The sequence below is a fragment of the Emys orbicularis genome, chromosome 2 (genome assembly GCF_028017835.1).
Source record: "Emys orbicularis isolate rEmyOrb1 chromosome 2, rEmyOrb1.hap1, whole genome shotgun sequence".
NCBI classification, from domain to species: domain Eukaryota; kingdom Metazoa; phylum Chordata; order Testudines; family Emydidae; genus Emys; species Emys orbicularis.
Genome location: NC_088684.1, coordinates 285,721,221 through 285,741,903, shown reverse-complemented (window position 1 = coordinate 285,741,903; position 20,683 = coordinate 285,721,221). Strand labels below are relative to the sequence as shown.

The 20,683-nt window shown below is 40.5% G+C and overlaps 1 protein-coding gene across 1 annotated transcript in view; it reads right to left on the bottom strand.

Moving 5' to 3' along the window:
• TTC21A (tetratricopeptide repeat domain 21A) overlaps positions 1 to 20,683 on the bottom strand; it is a gene marked incomplete at its 5' end in the record, with an annotated part of 65,255 nt that overhangs the window by 26,072 nt on the left and 18,500 nt on the right. The window contains 11 exons of the mRNA XM_065398625.1: positions 1,885 to 1,988; positions 2,305 to 2,443; positions 2,620 to 2,730; positions 2,934 to 3,006; positions 7,019 to 7,257; positions 10,039 to 10,254; positions 10,932 to 11,089; positions 13,053 to 13,182; positions 13,442 to 13,642; positions 14,592 to 14,689; positions 20,404 to 20,599. Of these exons, the coding sequence (XP_065254697.1) occupies positions 1,885 to 1,988; positions 2,305 to 2,443; positions 2,620 to 2,730; positions 2,934 to 3,006; positions 7,019 to 7,257; positions 10,039 to 10,254; positions 10,932 to 11,089; positions 13,053 to 13,182; positions 13,442 to 13,642; positions 14,592 to 14,689; positions 20,404 to 20,599 (1,665 nt within the window). The remainder of the gene's footprint in view (positions 1 to 1,884; positions 1,989 to 2,304; positions 2,444 to 2,619; positions 2,731 to 2,933; positions 3,007 to 7,018; positions 7,258 to 10,038; positions 10,255 to 10,931; positions 11,090 to 13,052; positions 13,183 to 13,441; positions 13,643 to 14,591; positions 14,690 to 20,403; positions 20,600 to 20,683) is intronic.

Sequence of the window (20,683 nt, the reverse complement as noted above, 5' to 3'; positions counted from 1 at the left end):
CCGAAGGCAGAATGCAAGATCTGACCATGACACTGAGTAGGGAGATCTGGATGAAGAGGAAGAGATGTGGGAGGCCGAATTGATAATACCAGAAGGTTGGAGAATCGACATTTTTTCAGCCACGCTGGAGCAATGAGGATGACCTTGGTGTGGTTCAGCTTGAGGATTACTTGCAAGATGATTGGAATCAGAGGGAAAGCATACAGGAGTGCTGATTCCCAACTCGGGTGAAAGGAGTCAGTCAGGGAGCCCAGACTGAGGCCTCCTCATTTCTGCAACTGCAGAGCTGCCCAGCTGAAGGAGGCTGCATCTCGGCTCCGCTGACTCTGCAGCTGAACGCTGCCTCCTGGGTCCTAGTGGGGACCAAACAAAGGAAATGCCCTGGCATTAATTGCATTGAACTGTCCTCCACTGTAAGGAGTCCAGGATCGGCACAGGGAGCTGGACCAAACTGTCCAAGGGATGATGGGTGGATGATAAACTGTCCTCAGCCACATTTGGCAAGGGTGAAGATGTAACTTGGGAAATTGGACTACCTGCATGCAAGCAGCCATGTGACCCAAAAGCCTTAGGCACACTCAAGCTGTAGTTTACTCCTGGGGGGATTCTGTGTGACTGCGCACATGACAACCACCACCACCCCCCCGTTCCCTCCCCTCAGAATTCCTGTGCTTCCCTGCAGAAAATGGTAGGGAAGCAAAGGGAAGCCATGTGGGGGGAAGGCCCAACAGTGGGCACATTTTGGGGGGGAGGGGGATTGCCCACCCAAACAGAGGTGAGGCATGGGGGGCACACAGGGTTACATGCCACTGCCCCCCCCCATTTCTTCAACTGCAGAGCTGCCCAGCTGAAGGAGGCTGCATCTCGGCTCCGCTGACTCTGCAGCTGAACGCTGCCTCCTGGGTCCTAGTGCCAGTAGAGCTCCCCTTCTATGTGCTGTGAGCCTTCCTTTTTTCTGTGCAACAGTGAGTGCCCGCGGTGGGGCTGGGTAAGAGGGGGTGGGGGAAATGAGGGAAGGGGGTGAGGGGAAGAGGCAGCAGGGAAGGAACGGGGGTGGAATAGGGCAGGGGGAGGGGAATGTGGGAGTTAGAGGGGGATGGAGAAGAAAAGGGGATAGAGGAATCACGGGGCGCGGGGGGGCGGGAGCCTGGCATGCAGCGTCCCCTCGTCAGCAGCTGGGGCTCCCCGTTAAGCAGGCCCATCGAACCCTCACCCTGATAAACCCTACCTGCCTACACCTGGACCCCTCTAATGAGACTTCCACACCCAGACCCCCACCCCACTGATCCCCAAGCAGCTGCACTGGACTCCTACCCCATCAAGCCCTCTCCCACAGCACCTGGACCCCCCAATTGAGCCCCCCACACCCAGACCCCCACCCCACTGAGCCCCAACCACTTTCACCTGGATCCCCTGAAGAGTCCCACGGCCCCCACACCTGGAACCCTGCAACGAACTCCTGTGGATCAAGATTTCCCACTGAGCTGCCCGCACCCAGATTGCCCCACCCAGAAACCTCTTACCCCACACATGGATCACCCCACACTAAGCCCCTCCACACTTGGATCCTGCTGGGCTGAGCCTGCCCACCCACACCTGGTGCACCTGGTGCAGAGAGGCAGGGCCCCAGGGTGTTTCTGGGGCAGGCTCAGCCCTTGCACTGTGTCAGGGTCAGGTGCAGCCTCACTGCTGAGTCCCTGTACTGGGGGAAGTGGGGACTTCAGGGTGATCTCCCACCTCAATGCAGCCAGTGGCCTGGCTTCAGCACCCTAAGTGGGATACACAGCTGCATCTACTCAAAGAAGAACTTAAGCTATTTCTACTGATAAATGATTAGGGGAGATCTCTAGCATTGTATATGGCTTGTATAACCTCATGAATTACCTTGTTCAAAGTTCCCATCACTTCTTCTTTTTTATTGTTTTTGTAAACCTTTGCTAGTAAAAGCAGGCTCTTGACATCCTTCATCATGGAAGGCAAGTCATTAACTGAAAGATTAAAAATGGTAATATATTACCTCTTGAGTCTGACATTTTTCTGGATATCAGAAACAAGAATTGATATTTGGAGTACAAAATGAAGTATTTTTGTGCCACCCACAAATGTGTAAACCAAGGCCTGGGAGAGTGCCCTCATGCAAGGCAATTTAAATATTTATTGAAATCTTGTGTAAGTGTACTCAGTCTAGAAATATAATTAACTAGAATACTTATTTATGAAGAAATTAATGTTATATATTGTAAATGATCCACAGGCTTTGATACTACACAGAGCAAACTTAATAGAAAGGATGAATAATGCTACCAGAGTCATGCTCCATAGCTTGATTCAGAACTCTTTCTGCCTTGTTAAACTTCTTGAGTTTGAGGAGGAGTTCAGCAAGATCATGGCACAAGAAGTCCTGCTTACTCATCTTTAGAGCTACTTCATAATAATTAATAGCCTACAAGGAAATTTTAAAATGTCAATATAATATCCCAAATACAGAATTACAGTAGGTCAAAATGAAACATTCATTTATAACTTCTGTCGTCTATTCAATTTTATAATTTCTCTTTGTTTCTTTGTTCTTATGATTTAAATGTTCAACGAATAAAAGAAATCCTTTGTTTTCAAGACCTTGCTATATTGATGAGTTTTCACATATGCTTGTCCAATTTTTCTGGCCAGTGTTGCATCTAAAGGATTCTTTCTTTGAGCTGCTTCATATACTTCCACAGCTTTCTCTGGCTAAAAGTAAGGGACAGAAGTGGGAGTTATTTTTATGTGTAATATTAGCAGTTAGGAATATTTTTGCCAATGATTCAGCAACATTTATTGTATGTTATATAAGTGCTAGTTATTAATTTATTATTATTATTTAAATCCAGCTTTTCAGTTAAATGTATTTTTGTTTGAATTACTACAGATTTATTAAACAAATTTATACTAACCTCTTGAATATTCATGTAGGCATCTCCCAAGAGAAGGCTAGTATGAGGACTTGGCAATTGTTCACACAGTTCGCTATAAAAAAAAGTAACAACAACATTTAGAATCAAGAAACAATAAGAGACAAATTTTGAAATCTAATGCATGAAATGTAAGAAAATATATGAACCCTCAAGAAAATAAAGTCAGTTCTGTCATTTAAAAAAACAGAGCTAGAACTTAAGTCAGAGTAGCTCCAATGACTTTAACAGCCACTGTCCCAAAATGCTTGCACAATCTGAATGAAGACAAGATGCAATACACTGGTGCAGCAAACAAACTGAGAGAATTGGAATGGAAAATTGAAGATAACAGTGATAGGAACTCATGGTTACATAGAATAGTTAGAAGATGTTTGCATGTTTTGAATTAAGAAAATATAATTTTTAACAAGTTTCCACAACCACAGTCTGATTCTAGCCCCTCTTCGCATACACACACAAAAGTAACTAGTAGAAAAAGGCAACCTCTCCCCAGCTGTATCTACAATGAGGTTTTTGTCAAAGTCTCTCATCATTGGACTACCACTGGGGCAGGTCCACAGGTGTTAGCAAGGATGGGAGCATAGTATGCACCAGATGTGGGTGTTTTTGTTACTAAGTCACCTAGTCCTAAACAGAACAAATCTAGACCACACGGTAGTAAAAAAAACCACCTGTGCTCAGACTACATTAGTGCTCTCACCATTTATAGCAGTGGTGAAGCTGCACTGGTACTATAGTGCAGTAATGGGAGAATTTGACAAAACTTCAGAGTGGGTAAATTCAAGCAGTTTATCCCCCTGAGATTAATCTAAGGGCTTGCCTACACTTGGAAATATACTGAAATAGCTATTCCAGAATAATTATTCTTCAGGCTGAACCACGCTACTGTGGAGGACAGTCTCTTTATTATATCTAGTTGAGAAAATTATATAAACTCAGTGCAAAAGAGCAAAGCAAGGCAGGAAAAAAGTGAAGTGGGCAAATGGAGGGGAAATCTCTGTTTTTCACTTTGCCCTAGATAAGGATTTGCTGACTTGACAATCTCTGATAAACACAAAAGTCTTTTTGGGGAGCTGAAAATATTGGTGATATTCCAAGGAGGATATGAATAAAGCATACAACAGCTGTACATAATGGCTCTTTATCAGCTATGTTGACCTTCTGGCTAGGATCAAGTGTGTTATATGAGTTTAATATTGGATATTGTCCTTTAGAGGCAGAACAATATCATGCACTTGAAGGGGGGTGGACTTGATCTAACAGTTCTTTCTCCTCTAAGTTCTATGATCTTATATTCTTTTCCCTCACCAGAGCAGACATCAACATCAAATATTAGGAGACACTGTGACTTAGCAAGGGACTGGGAGTGGGGAGGTCTGGCTTCTCATTCTCACTGTGTCATAAACTTGCAGTGTAACCTTGGGTGAAATCACTTAACTTCTCTGTGCCTCGGTATAAAATAGACATAAAATTTCTATGCTTTTAAGGACTTGATCCTGTTTGCATTCAAGTCAATGGGAAAACTTCCATTACCCCTAATGATGCAAGCCCAAGCCCTAGAGAAGTTTGAGCTCCTCAAAACAAAGGTGCTATTATTACCAAACAAAAGAAATCTCCCCACTCTTTTTCGTGTAGGAAATCTTACACACAAAAGTAATTTCAGTTCTGCTTGTCTGAACATTGTTGCACACTGAAAAATAGCCAAAGGACCATAAACAAAGGAAAATGATAAAAAGCAATATATCAAATATGTAATGGTGGGGGAGGTGCCTAGGAAGGTACTGCACAGGAATTTTATTAGGTTCCATCTTATTTAATATCCTGATGGGGATCTGGAAGAGGGAAAATATGTAAATGGCACCAAACTTGGAGGTATTGTAAATACCAGTGAGAAATTATTACTTAATAATATGCATATTGTTATAGTGCCTAGAAGCCAAGCAGGTTGGGACCCCATTGGGTTAGGTACTGTACAAATATAGAAAATGATATTCCATGCTCCACAGAGCTTACGATTCAAAAGACAGACATGACAGGTGGATGACACAAACAAGTAGGTTAGATTGAGGGGAGTGGAGAGAGAAAATAAAAATAAAAGGAAAAGCACAAGTTTTAGCAAGTCAAGAGTAGTAATCCCAACTATCCCCTTGTCTTGCTGTATAAGGGCTTTTCTGTACAAACAGTTATGGTGCAGTAAGCTGGGGTGTAAATCTACTCCACACCAGCCTGCTGTACACTAACTGTGTGGACCTCACTGCCACACACTGAAGATTCCCTAGTGCACACTTATCTATCCCACTTTGAAACAGGAGTATATCAAAGTGCACTACTGAACTGTTAGTCCACAGCAGCAGGGTCCACATGGACAGTTTAATGAGCAGCAATCTAGAGCGAAGCAGTTTTATATCCCAGCTTGACCCGCACCAACTGTTCATACAGACAAGCCCAAAAAAATACTACCAGAATTCCAGAATATTTGGAATATGAGCAAGAAATAACAAAAAGAGTTATAACTTGGAAAATGCAAGCTAGTGCATCTGGGCAAACATATTATGTGGCCTGTTTACATGGATTACTCACATTATCAGTGAGAAACCACATGCCAACATTCAGTTCTCAATATAGAAAAAAATAATATTCTGAACATCATTTAGTGCATTTCTCTAATACTTTTAATGTGTATGGAAATTCATAACAATGATTATGTAAAATCTCTTTCAGTTATAGAGGTGCTGGACTGAGGATTTTGCTGTTTGTGTGACAATAGAAAGCTGTTAAATGAATGATTTATCTATCACTCGGGATATATAATCATTTAATCATAGAATCATGATGTCTACTTTTATTTTTGTAGGTTCAGATTCTGCCCCTTTTTCTCATTTTGAGTAGTATCTTACTCTGAGCCAAACTGTGACCCAGACAATGGGGTGGCATGAGGGAGTGCACGATGCTCCCTCGTGCTCCTGTTGCCATTTACCTTAGTCATCATTATTAGCATGGGAGGTGATGCAGGCTAACCATGCAGGTGAGCCAGAGGGAGCAGAGAGAGGTCAGAGCCTTAGCTCTGCTCTCCCAACATGCCAAACACCGTGGGTGTGCTTGATGCTTCAGGGAGCGTATGCTGCATTGGGTACAGCCTCCATACAGAATGCTCTCTCTGCGAATCACTGTTTCCTGCTCAAGCTGCTCCTGGGGCAACACAGCAAAGCACTGCCCATAACACAGGGCTAATGGCAAAGACATAATTGAGCTCTCTGCGAGCAGTCCTATTGATTGAGCGGTCTAATTTTGGAGGAAGGCCATACTGCGTGTGAGAGTGACAGAATCTGGCATTTAGTCTTCCCCACTTCAGTTCTTTTCCCCATAAAACCGATGTTATCCAATAGTCAAAATCAGTAAGTATTTTACGTTTCTGATGACAGAAAAACTTTTTTGCCTTCTTTAGCTGAAGATGAAAGCCTCTTTCAATAAAGAAAATGCTAGTTCTGAAATAGAAATATCTGACCCTTAATGCGAATTTTGGGGGAAATATTTACTGTTGGCTAGTGATTAAGTGGCAAATTCTGCCATCCGTACTCACACTGAGTACTAACTTACTTCAAAAAATTGATTTTTGTTTTCAGTAGTACCACCTGCGGAGTAAGGCAGTACTCAGGATGAAAAAAGGTGGCACAATCTGACCCCAACTGTTTAGCATAATATTTTATGTCATAACAATGTTTATTGTGGTATTTTTAAATATTAATGTATTTCCTTAAGATTCTCAACTGTTTCTATTTTTTTCTCTTTCCTCCAAGATACTTAGAGGTCTTGTTATCTTAACAAAAATATGAATGATTATGACAAACAACACTGAAATAAAAAAGTGACTTGTGGAAATGGACCCTGTTTTCTGGATTCACAGTTCTGTACTTTAACTCCTAGACTATACTTCCAAAAGGTTCTGAAATTGGTTTTGCTCTATATTGTCAGCATTTTTTCTGTATATAAAGCCATCATCTTTTTAAAATAAAATATTTGAAAATGTAAACATTTTTAACAGAATTAATCTTAAACAATATTACCAATAACATCCAATGTATAGTCTCTTATCCTTCCGTATCTGAAGGTATATCTGAGCCATCTTTTCTTTAACCTCAGTATAATATGGCTGACTTGGGGTGATATTTCTCAGCATGCTTAGCGCTATTTCCACTTCCCCTTTACTGAGAGCCAAATCTACATTAGCAACAGTGATGCGGATTTCCTCTGGAGTTCCACTAAATTCATTAATGGCATCCTGCATAATTTTAGTTGCTTCATGCTGGAATATTAAAAAATAAGTAAAATTGTAACTAAATTACTCTATTACCATCAAAGGGTTAGCTGGTGCAAAATGTATTTCATTTTAAAGCAGTTGGGCTTGCCAAACCCATTTTCATTTCATATTAAACTGGAGGTTCAATTGAATCCAAACCCCTAATATTGCAAACAGTGTGACCACTGCTTTTCTTTTCATGCTAACCAGTTTTGTCTCACTGTTACCTTCACAGTTCCCTTTTGTTTCCCCTGTCTGTTTGTTGTATCCATATGTTCAGTCTTATACTTAGATTGTAAGCTCCTCAGGGCATGTACTGTCTTTTGGTTGTGTGTTTGTACAGTGCTTACTACAGTGGGATTCTGGTCTATGACTGGTGTCTCTAGGCACTACTGCAATACAAATAAAGAATAGTGTGATGCTCTAAGTCTGACAGCATGCAATGTTATATCTGGCATTGAATAAAAGTGTTTCCTTAAGCAAACAAGAGAACTATTGAAAAAGTTTAGGCTTTATTCAGCTAATCTATAACTGAGTAACTTGAATGTTTGTGATATATTCTATTTTTTAAATTTACTATATATAAGCAATAGTTATCTCCTTTGTAAATTATGTAAATATTTCAGACAATATGTGCTATCTACCTTTGAATAGCAGACACCGATTTGAAAGTAGGTTATTTAGGGAAAATATTCAACCTAATTCCCTTTTGTTTGGAGACGCTTTATTTCAATTAACCAATTTGTCCCAACTCTAATGGCAAACTTTCTCATGAGCAATATATATTTGAATTGGCAAGAGAGGGAATGTTCAGCACTTCAGAACTGCATAGACTAATTCTCCATGAGGAGACAAGAATGACACTGGAAGCTGTCGATGCTATTATTACCCAAGGAAAAAAAGGCACCAACAAATCATGAGACTTTCTTCATTGTCTATTCTCCTGATTTTTTTAAGTGTGTCAGAATGCGCTTCATTTTGGATTTATTGCAGTTGCCACATATCTCAGATGACAAGTTTTACTACACATAATTTAATGATCACCACAGAGGACACTATGGACTATGCCCAAAGGAGTGCACATTCTAATCACTTGATTCCAAGAAATTCTGAGTGGCTATAGCTCACACTAAAGTGAAAGGCACGTCTCAGGATCAGGCTCTAGACTAAGCTGAGGACAATGTATACACACATAATACACAAGATGACAGATATACTACTGTTTCCAGTTAGTATAGGTATTTTAAATTTGAAAGTATGAATTAAAATGTACCATGCAATTTTTGTTTCTAGTTAGAACTACAAATGGCTTTTTTTGAATGACTACTTATTGTGGGAATATTTTAATAGCCTTTTGAGGGTGAGATGGAAAGTTTTAGTCACACAACTTCTCAGCTATTAGTTGTAGGATCCTGTAGCAGGGTGCTGGTGCAGAGGCACCTAATTAGCCCCTGCTCAGCCAGCCCCAATCAGGGGAAATAGATTGGGGCTGGGGAGAAGTCTGGTGCCTGGCCTTTAGAACTGGCTGCACCTGTGGGCCTGAGGGTTCAAGGGCTATAAAGGCTGGCTGGCAGCCAGAAGGAAGGAGGATGGCCAGGGGAAGGTCAGTCTCCGGGCTGAGGGCAGGCTCTGGGTGGAAGTGGAGATTGTAAGGCCTACAAACTGTATATAGTATATCACTGGTGGTGGGAGAAGTCTGTAAATAAAGCCACGGGTGCTGCAGAAGGAGAAGCCTCTCTGTGCTTTATTGGGGCAGCCAGTGGGCCCCAGGAAGAGGGGCGGGCAGAGGACCTGTTACAGATCCATATATAAAACTTGTTTGCATATATATAAAACCCCTTGTTATCTTATACTGTCTGTTCTATGTAGTGAAGTACTTAGTATGTATGGTACACTACACTCAATATGGGTGAAATCCTGGCTCCATTGCAGTCAAAGGCAAAACTCCAATTAATTTCACCCAGTATGTTAGGGGTAGTTTTGTTGGCATATTCTGTATAAACACATGCTTTCAGATTAATTGCCATCAAGTAGCTCACAGGTAGTATAGAGGACAATATTATTACATACAATAATAACATAATATATAGTGGATAACTGATAACGTGAATATCAACTATCCCCTCAGTGACATTTGGAATCATCTTCATTGTATTGCTAAGGAACAGGGCAATTTTCATAGCCTAATGAAGTTATGAGCCTAATGAGACACTTGGACTAACTCTACAGTTCCTAAAATTTACGAAGTATAGTCACATCATATAAAATATATGAGGAGCTTGCTATAATAAATGGACTGTATACCAAAAGGACTTCTTCTTTGAAGAGTATTTTCAACTGTGCGGTTGGGTTCAAAATCCCTATAGTTTGAAAAATTAAGACTCTTTTACTATGTAAGAAAAGTATAGTTCCGGTGTGACTGCCCCTCAAAACTGCTTAGGGAGGCCCAAGAAGACTGATTCTGTACCTTCTTCTAGATGTCTCCTTTTCCTACAAGGTCAGACACAGACTGGACACAGAAAGGCCTCCTATGGGTCAATTTACAATCATAAAATATCATATCTGCCTAATGAATTTCACAACATCTTTCAAGAGATATTTTAGCAACTAATCTAGATTACAAACATCATTCTTGTTGTGCTCTATTAATGTATGGCCAGTTTAGTTTTCCTTACCGAGTTTCATTACTCTAGATTTGCCTAATCAGAACGGCTCCTGACTTTTTAATTAAAAATTTATTTATAACATTCTCCTTACTGAAAATGTAGTTTATATTCAATTTCTTACCAGTTCCCCATTGAGCCGAAGAGCTTCTGCAAGTTCCAGATATATGGACACCCGTTCACTGGTTGTTATACTGGTACCAAGGATTTTTTTACTTTCACCTTTCTTCATATAAGGTAAACTGATAATCATTTTTAAAATTTTTATGGCTTCTGGATAATCTCCTACTTTATTCAGTGCTCTGGCCTTGATGAAGTGATACAGTGGATAATCACGAACCTGACAAAAGTAGTAAGTATATGCTGTATGATCATGATAAAAATTCAGTTACTTTGCAACCAGAGCCTGATCCTGCAACGATTACTTATGCAAGTACTCAAAGTCTATTCTCAATTGCTGGTTGTCATGAAACCATTACTGTGGAATTGTCAAGTGCACTGAAACCACTTTGACTTGGAACACTAAATAGATGTCCTTCTGATATAGATAAATTGCTCTCAACTCAAGAATGTTCACTCGAAAATAAAACTAAGAAAATATCTCAAGATCATAAATGTTGTAACCCTTTTTGTTAGGAAGGCATCTGTTACTACAGATAGGGAGAAGAAAAGTGACCACGCTCAGGACATTAGACCACACCCTTTACTGTAGCTCCTCCCATACATTTGATATGGTGATAAGGAGACAGCCACGAAAGATCACTAGATGCGGAGTACTGACTCTTCTGAAAGCACTAACATACAAAAGTGAACAAATGGGGTATGGAGTTGTATGCCACTGCTGAAGCTGGTATCAGTATATCTGCATTTCTCATTTCTGTGTAAGTTACTTAAGGGTATTTCCTAAGAGAAAAATGTTTAGTACAACATATAAGGGATTAACTCACACAGTGTATTGTATATTGTGAACAAATACTTCCAATAAAAAGATGTTTTGTAGTCAGTACTAGCTCTTACCTGAAAATTATGACTGACCCCCAACTCCAATGAATGAGAACACTCTCTGAAATTTCCTTGAGACAGATAGATCTGGGCCATGAGAAGATGGACATCTGCTGATGTAGGGTCCAAATCTAGACAACGTTGCAGAGTACCCTGTGCATTTTCCAACTCACCTAAAAAACAACTGACCATTTTCTTTTGTTTTGACCTGCTTTTCTTACGAACTGTCTGAAATGAGCAACATGAATATTCTGCAAATGTAATGTCTGATATGTGTCATGATGCTGTCAGTATCTCATATGAGAAAAGAGCCAGAGCCTTTCACCTATGAAGCATATAATTCCTCCTTAAGGATGAGAGCATAAAATAAATAAAACATGATGTACAGAGCACGTCCAAAGTGCTAGTTTGTCAAATATATTCTATAGCTTCGTGATATTCTTCATGGTCTTACATAGTTCTTACTGACTTTGCAGATCTGATGAAAACTCACTTGCTCTGCTTGGGTCTCTGGCAGTTAAAGGAGCATCAATCAGAGAAGCCCAGCTGTGTGATGCAGGGAAATAGCATTCTGACTCCTGGAGTAAGAATCACCAGAATATTACTGTACTTCTCTCCCAGCAACCAGAACGGATAGACGATAAAGGAGAGAAGAAACAACCTTCTGTTTTTTCCCCAGATGAGAAGATTGGAAATACAATGTTTAATGAGTAGGAGAGAACCACAAAATAGTTCTGGTATGATGTCTTGACATTGTTATGACGTTTGCCTTATGCTTTTACATTATTATTATTTTTACTTTAAAACATTCATTAGTGTAGTGTCTTGGCATCAATTAAATCAATTTAGAAATGATAATAAATCCCTTGAGAGGGGAACTCTCTAACTATTGCTAACACAAATATAAGCCCATTCTTTGGAGGAATATACAAGTATGTTGAGTCTCAGTGACAACATATAGGTGCAAAATCTCATTTCAGCTTTACAATGTGAAATAAAGATATCCCACCGTGATTATATGGTGGTGTCACAACTTTGATTTCAACAATGAAGTAGCTCTACAGTTCTTCTGTTCTCCAGTACTGCTTTGGAATAACTTTAAATAAAGGGGCATTTTACCAGATAATTTAATTAAAGGATGATGTAGTTCCAGCCAGGCTAGTAATGGCTCCCACAGAGACCACCTCATTCAATGCAGACACTCAATGCCACAAATGTCTTATATAGCCATTGGCAGTCATTTACATTTTCTGCTCTTTCATTACAACCTCTGGAGACTGGGTCTGTGCCCATAAGGCCAAGGGAATATTTAGTTGGAAATGCAACAGGAGTAGTATTTTCATCAGATCCTAGCATTTTTTTTCCACTTTTGAGAAATAGCAATGGCTGGTTTAATCCCAATAATGAAGATATTCCTAATGATCATATTTTCTTCTCTCTCAGTTTCATTATCATAAACCAAATAATGACAATTTCCTAAACATTTTACTACTCCTACTCTTGAAAACTGCCACTTGCATGAACCAGTGTCAAAATCCACCTATGTTTCAAATTTTGTGGTGTAATGCAATTTTATTGGACAAACTGAGGGACACAAAGAAACATAGTATCAGAGGGGTAGCCGTGTTAGTCTGGATCTGTAAAAAGCAACAGAGGGTCCTGTGGCACCTTTAAGACTAACAGAAGTATTGGAGCATAAGCTTTCGTGGGTGAATGCCCACTTCATCAGACGCAAGGGATACTTGACACCATACAAGGCACTGCATTTAGCCAAATGGAAAGAAACATAATACGTCAAAAGGTACTAAGAGACAAGGTGGGTGAGGTAATATCTTTTATTGAACCAACTTCTGTTGGTGGGATTGTCCCAGACCTGAAGAAGACTGCTATGTAAGTTCAAAAGCTTGTCTCTCTCACCAACAGAAGTTGGGCCAATAAAAGATATAGCCTCACCCATCTTTTCTCTCTAATATCCTGGGACCAACATGGCTACAACACTGCATACATCAAAAGGTACTAACTCAGTTTAATCCAAATTTTCAGAATGTGTTCTAGCTGTCAATGAGTCTTAAGCCTAATCATTTCTTAGCATGTACAGTTTTCTTTTTCTTTGGATTTAACATGGTCTAGTCTTACCTGATAAATATTTGACTTGTGCCATTAGATAAAGAGGCTCCAGCATACCAGGAGCAGCTTTAACCACTGGATTCAAAATTATAGCTGCTTGTTTAAGAAAAGGAGATACAATTTGACCAGGTGACCTAGGCTATGAAAAATTAAGAATTAGATTGGCCTTACTACATATTTTCCAGAAGTATAGTATACAGAGTACCATTTCAAAAGGAAGACATATTGGTGTCTAGTCTCTCCTCCATTTCTACATATATCATCTCATAAGTTCAACGAAAGTTATGGACATGTATTCTGGAGAAATTAAACATCTAGATTTCTAAATTACAATATCAAAGTTAAATATAAACAGATAATAAATGAATACTAAATATTTTATCTAAAATATTTCTCACCTGTTTGGGACAGAAGACTAAATATTCCTTCACGATTTCAATCAGGAACATGGGGTTTAGTTTTTCATAGTATTCCATGCTCAGAGGAAGGCCGTGCAAAGCAGAAAAATGAAGTTCTGCAGCTTCATTCAGAAGGGCAGTTGCAACTGGTTCATTCTTGTTTTTCTTTGAAGCAATAACTGCCTGAAGATAAACTAGAACCTGTAAAAAGGAAAATTCCACATTTTACTATATTAGGACAAATGCTGTCTTTGGATAAGTGCACATAGCTCCAGTGGATTTCAGTGCAAAGACAGAGTGATCATCTGAAGGTAGTTTTAGGCTACTTACATCTGTTTACATCAAATTGTGTGTTTTATTTTGGGAACTATCCCATCCCTTGTCTAAATGTTGGACCTTTAGGGCTTTGTATAGTCATTTACATCCATGCAAATAAGTATCAAATTAGTTTAAAACACTACTAAATCATAAGATAAGCATGTGCTTTAAGTGCTTTGCTAGACTGGGGCTGGAGTGCTCAGCATCTTGCATGACTGAAGCACAGATGGTGTTGCACCTTAGAAGCGTTCAGAAACTACAGCTAGAGCAGAATGTGGTCCACTTGTTAAGAAGCATCCCCCACTGGGTGCATGTTACACTTGTGTTCCAGGGTCTGCACTGGCTGCTAATCAATTTCCAGATGAAGATTGATATTGATTTTGACCTATAAACTCCTAAATGGCAGGGACTATCTGCTTAAAAGACTCTTTCCCCATGTGATACAAAAGCAATTGCAATCATTGTGCTAGAGCTAACAACCCTGATTAAATGAAAGGAGGCTGGCAGTAGTGTTTTCTGTGAGGGTTCCTTGATTCTGGAACATTTGGTAGTCTTCAGAACATCCTTCAAGACCTAGCAGTCCCTTCCTGCTTTTCCCGAGGATGAATTGTGTGGGGAAATGGAGTTGGGAAAGTTTTTAGGCAGTCTAGTTCTGAAGATTGATTTAATATATTTTGTTAATGTTTGTGGGACAGATTCTGTCAGTCAATGAAGTTACTCTGGATTTACACCAGCATAACTGCGCAGAATTTTTAAGGTGTGCAATGTGCCCGGAACATGTGTAGAAATGAAGAACAAAAATACAGTAAACAATTGTATTTCTATATCTAACCGCAGATTTTCCAGTGGACTGCTGAACTTCCTTTAAGAATTCCAGCTGATGCTCTGCTTCATCCAGCTTCCCTTCTAGCACCTGGCACCAAATAATACCTGTAATGCAACAACATTAATACAATAACATGTCATGTGCTTAGAAATACAATAAAAAGGAATTTTAACCACAACAATAAAAAAGTTACTTGCCTTACAGTAATTTGGTTCTTCGAGATGTTCTGTCCACGTGGATCCCACTCTAGGTACACAAGCACCCTGTGTGCATGAGATTGGATTCTTTGGACTAGCAATGTTGGTTGGGCTGTTCATGCACCTTGCATATCCATGAGCACAAAGGGCAGGGCAGCCCCAACTTCCACTCAGTTCCTTCACCAATACAGAATCCCAAGTTTAAAGGACTCTGCATTAGCAAGAAGGAGGGCGGGTTATGGGATCCAGGTGGACAAAACATCTGGAAGAACTACAATTACTCTAAGGTAAGTAACCGTTTTTTCTTCTTCAGGTATTTTTTCATACAGATCTCACTCTGATTGGCACGCAGAGTCCTATCTAAACAAGGACTGTAAAACTCCCTTGCGAAATTGAGCATCAGATCTAAAGGCTGACATGAGAAAATAATATCTTGTATAGCTATGTACTGAACTTCAAGTAGACACTATACAGACTTCAAGTATAGAGATCCCTACTGGCAAGGAGGCTGCCTGAGCTCTAGAAGAATGTGCTTTGATGTGAGATGGTGAAGTTAGGATTTCCTATTAACTGAAAAAGTTAATATAGTCTGACACCTATTTTGAGAGTCTCTGTGTTGGCTTCTGGATCTGTAACCAAAAGAAACAAAATATCTTGATCATTTGTGGTTTGTTTTTTTCTTATTCAGACAGTAAGGAGAAAGTTCTTAAAACATACAGAATGTGAAGTTTAGTTTTTGCAGAAGACAAGTGATGTCTTGGAAAGAACACTGGTAGGTGAATAAATTGATTTAATGGAAGTACAAGATGCTTCAGGTAGTAATTTGGGGTGTGGAGAAAGACTAGCTATCCTTATGGAAGGTGCTATACGGTGGTCCTGCGATCAGTGCTGGGATCTGCCTCGTCCTGAGAGCAGAGGTAATGATTACCAAGAATTCCATGTCAATAGACAAATGATACAAAGAACAAGAAGACAGATTCAAATGGAGGCGTCAGCAAAGATAGTCAAACTACATCTAAGGGTATGTCTACACCCAGCCGCTAGTTCGGCGGCTGGGAATCGAAGTTCTGGGTTCGACTTATCGCGTCTTGTCTGGACGCGATAAGTCGAACCAGGAAGTGATCGCCGTCGACTGCGGTACTCCAGCTAGACGAGAGGAGTACCGCGGCGTCGACGGGGGAACCGCGGCGTCGACGGGGGAGCCTGCCTGCCGCGTGTGGACCGAGGTAAGTTCGAACTAAGGTACTTCGAACTTCAGCTACGTTATTCACGTAGCTGAAGTTGCGTACCTTAGTTCGAATTGGGGGGTAAGTGTAGACCAAGCCTAAGTCTCAGGGAAAAACCTTCAACAGGTAGGAACATGTGTTAACCTTTTCAAAAATGTGGTTACCATAGAATGGAGAAAAACTCTGTGGCCCTTTATGGGAGGATGGCAGGCAGATATGGCTGCTAAGTGAACTTTAACAGAGAGACCTGAGTGTTTCAAAGATAAATTATCAAGATGATTGGTATAGAGATCTCTACGGGGGGAAGGTTATGGCAAGCAGCCAATACTGAAAACCTCTTCCACTTGGCCACAGTAATAAGCCTTGTTGAAGGCTTTCTGCTCTGAATGAGAAAGTCATAACTGCTGTAGAGCAGTATTCATCTTCTAATATTAACCAGGTAATGTTCAAGCTGTCAGATACAGAGATGATGCTTTCAGGTGTAGAATCACATGTTGGTTCTGTGATATGTCAATTTACATGCCATACCTGCATAAGAGGTAGATATGCCTTGTGAGCTAGACAAATTGCCCTGAGTTCTAGTATGATTATATGTAGTTGAGATTCTGCCAGGGACCACAGTCCTTGTGTCTGTAGATGAGACAGATGTGTCCCCCTGGCCCTATTTGGAGGTGTCCATCAGAGGAGCATTTTGGGAGTTGGAGACACAGGCATCACACCTAGTAGACATTTAGTGGATCCTTCCACCAGAGTAGTGATGACAGGATATTCTCAGTAATGACTACTTGCAGATTCACGCCATCTGTTTGGCTGATAGACTAACTTTAGTAATTGTTGGAGTGGACAGATACAACATGGCAGTATCATGTATGTGCAAGAGGTTACATGACCCAGAAGTCTGAGACAGACTTTTAGTGATGTCCTTGGCTGAATCTTAAGATCTGATATAAGATGACTCATGGTGTCAAACCACACTTGAGGGAGACAAACCCTTGCTGACTTTGAATCAAGAAGCAGATCTATAAACTGGCGATGGTGATTGGTGCCAGGACACAGTCCTAGAGCAGTACTCTTTCCTACTATGGGCAGGAGGAGTAATTGACTGCCCCAAGGGGATCTGTGTGATGATGTCAGTAGACTCTGTTGAGGTGCCAGGTCTCTTCGAGTCCAAGGAGACTCAGGATCCAGGACCACTGGCTAAATAGTTTTGAAGCAACAGGAGCTTCTTTTTACAAAGGGGTCTCAGAACCAGGCACACCTTTTATTTAGCATTTTAACAAAAATAATTTCAATCAGGTGTCTCCAGCCTATTAGGTGACATTTGAAAAAAATCTACAGATCAAATATTTTTCAGGGACGCATCCCTCACCAAGGCCAGAAACACACTTAACATACGCTCATTTAAGGGGATGGCTGCCACACTGGCTAGAAAGATTTTAAAATTTGGAGACATAGCTTCCACCACAGGGATGGTACCTAAGTATAGTACCCAGATAACTTGAGGAACTAAAATTTCCCCCACCTTTGTTAAAAGAGCCAATGGCCTAACTAGGTACTAATAACTATAAGAACTAACACTAATGGTCAGAAGAATAAGAAAGATACAGCTATGGGGTAGAACAGGACACTAAGGAAGTTCCATCTCGCTGCCACAGGTCGTAAGAAGGAACTGAGTGGCAGATGGGCCCTCTCCATCCTTTATGCCCTTGGGTGAGGAGCTTGAGGACATGCAGGGCACAAGTGCAGACCTAGAAGCCACTGCTGAACAAATCTGATCTTGTGTGCATGGGGCACCTATAGCACAGTCCATGTGGGCAAATACCCAAAGAAGTTCTTTCTAAATTGATAAAAAAAAATGTTAACTTGTATACTCCACATTATTATCCAAACTGAACAATCTATCACTAATCATCAAAAACACTTTAGCATGTCCTTAACTTTAGGCATTTGCTTGAGTCTTAGCTTCAGTGGAATTTTTAAATGTGTTTAAAGTTAAATAAATGTTTAAGTGCTTTGCTGAACTGAGGCCTATGAAGTGCCCAATCTTGCAAGGTACTAAGTGTTATGTGCCCTCAACTGACGTTGATTTCAGTGATAAAGGAGCTATTAGTACATTGCAAGATTGGGCCATAGGCATGCTTTTTTTTTTTTTTTTTTTTTTTTTTTTTTTGAGATTTGCAGCACTTACAAGACTGCAACTCTAACAAAAGAGCATTATAAGTGGGACTGCTAGCTCTGCCCATTATTAAGGCTGTCCAACACTTCCCAATTTAAGACTTGTTTTCAGTTGCTTATAACTTTGCCAAATTTAACTACTTGGGCTGAAATTTTCCACTCTGGGTGTTTGCCTCAAGTTGATTTTTTTTCAAAATTTAAATTTCAACAATTTCTAAGATGAAAACTAGGAAAAATATGTTGTTTTCTCAATGTTAAAAAATCCTAGCAACCTTTTCTTTGAGAAGCTCTTGCTTGTGCTTTGGAACAGGGACTTGAAATCTGGCAAGGGGCAGGCCTTTGTGTCAGGGATGTGCCTTTTGCTGTTCCTGTTGAAATCGGCCCAATTTTGGTTAAGTTATAAGCCTTTGAAAAATTGTAGTTCGCACCTGCACAGTAATGACTTACTAGAACTTTGCAGCTAAATTCCCAAAGATTCCATCTGCACTGGGCATGTGTGACACACCAAGGTACAATCCAGACTAATGAGTATCTGTGCCACCCCTGCCTTGTAACCTGGAGTGCCCTTTACAATGCCTCGCTGCTGTAGCCTCCAACCTGGACTGCTCACAAACAGCCTCCAGCATGTAAGTCACTTCCAGCTATGTCTGTGTGTGTGCTGCAGCCAGTCAGCCACCCCTTGGCTTTTACCAGCCTTGGTTATGCTGCAGAGTGACCCAACACACTTCCAGTCCCAGATCTTCCCCCAGAAATGTACATCCTATACTGCTCAGCCCTCTGCTGGACAGTACAAATATGTCACGTCCGTTATTCCTTTAAGGGAATAATATGCACACAACTTGTTACCCCAAAAGGAGTTACTCAGACTCTTCAACTTTCAACACACTGAATTATATCCACAAGTTTATTAACTACAAAGAGATAGATTTTAAGTGAGTACATGTAATGAGGCATAAAAGTTAGAAGTGGTTATAAGAAAAATAAAGATAAAACACTTACTGGTGCCTAACTTAACAAACTATGTTAGATTCAAAGCAATTTTTTCTCACCACATGTTTTAACAGCAGTCTTACTGACCAAACTCTTTAAGTCAGCACCCCGCCCCCAGAGTCCAAAGGCTGCTTCCTTTGTCTCTTCAAGTACAGTGAATGCAATGGGCAGGCAGAGAGAGAGGAATGTCTTGGGGTGTTTCAATCCCCCCTTTGAGCAGTACTGGATACTGCAGGGGAACATTGCTAGGGAACTCAGGGACAGGAAAGTGCAAGGCAAGATTTTAGACTGGCATAGTCTTGAAGAGTTTGCTTGCAAGGCAGAGTCAGGAGGCTGACACACAGCTTAGCAGCAGCAAAGCTCTTACTTGCTGAGGCCCTGGGGAACACAGTGGCTCACAGGTCTGGGTGCCTTGAGGAAGATGCCACAAGGCCAAAACCAGAAAAGCTCTCAGGTCCAGGTAAAGCTGTTCAGGAGTATGGAAGGTAGTGCCCAGATGCAAGAATGCATGAGCGACAATGGCACCAACAGTTGGAACTGAAAAGGTTGCGCTTAGAAATGCAGAAGTTGCAGATACTGTACAGCTACCAGGAGAAGGAGAAACACTATGAGAAGCATAATAAACAGAGACTTTATGAGAAGATTCAGTGGATGTGAACACAAGCTGTGACTGAAGTGATGAGTAAAGGCCTTCATAGACTATAAGTTCATAAAACTCCTTCACATTTGAAAACTTTATTGCAGTCAGTAGATAGGGATGACTTGTGTTCAGATTTTTGTGGTGTGGATGACATTTGTATCTATGCAAACATACAAAAGACCTTATGGGCTTGTAATATCAAATTTTCCCCTTTGATAGAAGAATCCCCCACCTGCCCTTTTAGGGCAGTTATAAATCCCTTTTGTGCCACTGAAGCAGTGCAAAAGGGACTAAGCCCAGCCCAAGGATCTGGCCCACATACTCCATATATATGAGTGTATGTAAAAATACAAATGTTAATGCAAAAAAGGAAAACCAAAAACATAGATCAAACCCAGTTGCATTCAGATATTACATCTGTTAATAAAAAAAGAAGCTGAACTAGCTGGTGTGTTGAAATATTATTGGTATTTGTTTCCAATAGTATCCACAATGTGCTAACACTTTCCAAACACAAAGGAGGGCAGATTCTCTGCCCCAAAGACCTTAAAATTATCACAGTTCTCTTAAAATAACCAAACCAACCCTACCTGTTAGAGCATCTACACTGCTTTCATCCAGCTCCACTGCTCTTCTATACCACACAGAAGCATCTTTCCACTTCCCCTGAAGAATTAGTTGATATCCCAGCTCATTAGCAAAACATGCATCTGAAGACTTTAATTTTGTATAAGAGCGTTCAATAAATCCATATATTAGCTGCAAGATTTGTTGATTCTTCCCACACTGAAAGTAACAAAATTCACATGGACTACTGAACAATGTACAGAATATAAAGAAACAGAAATTTTACAAAAAATTCCAATTCAG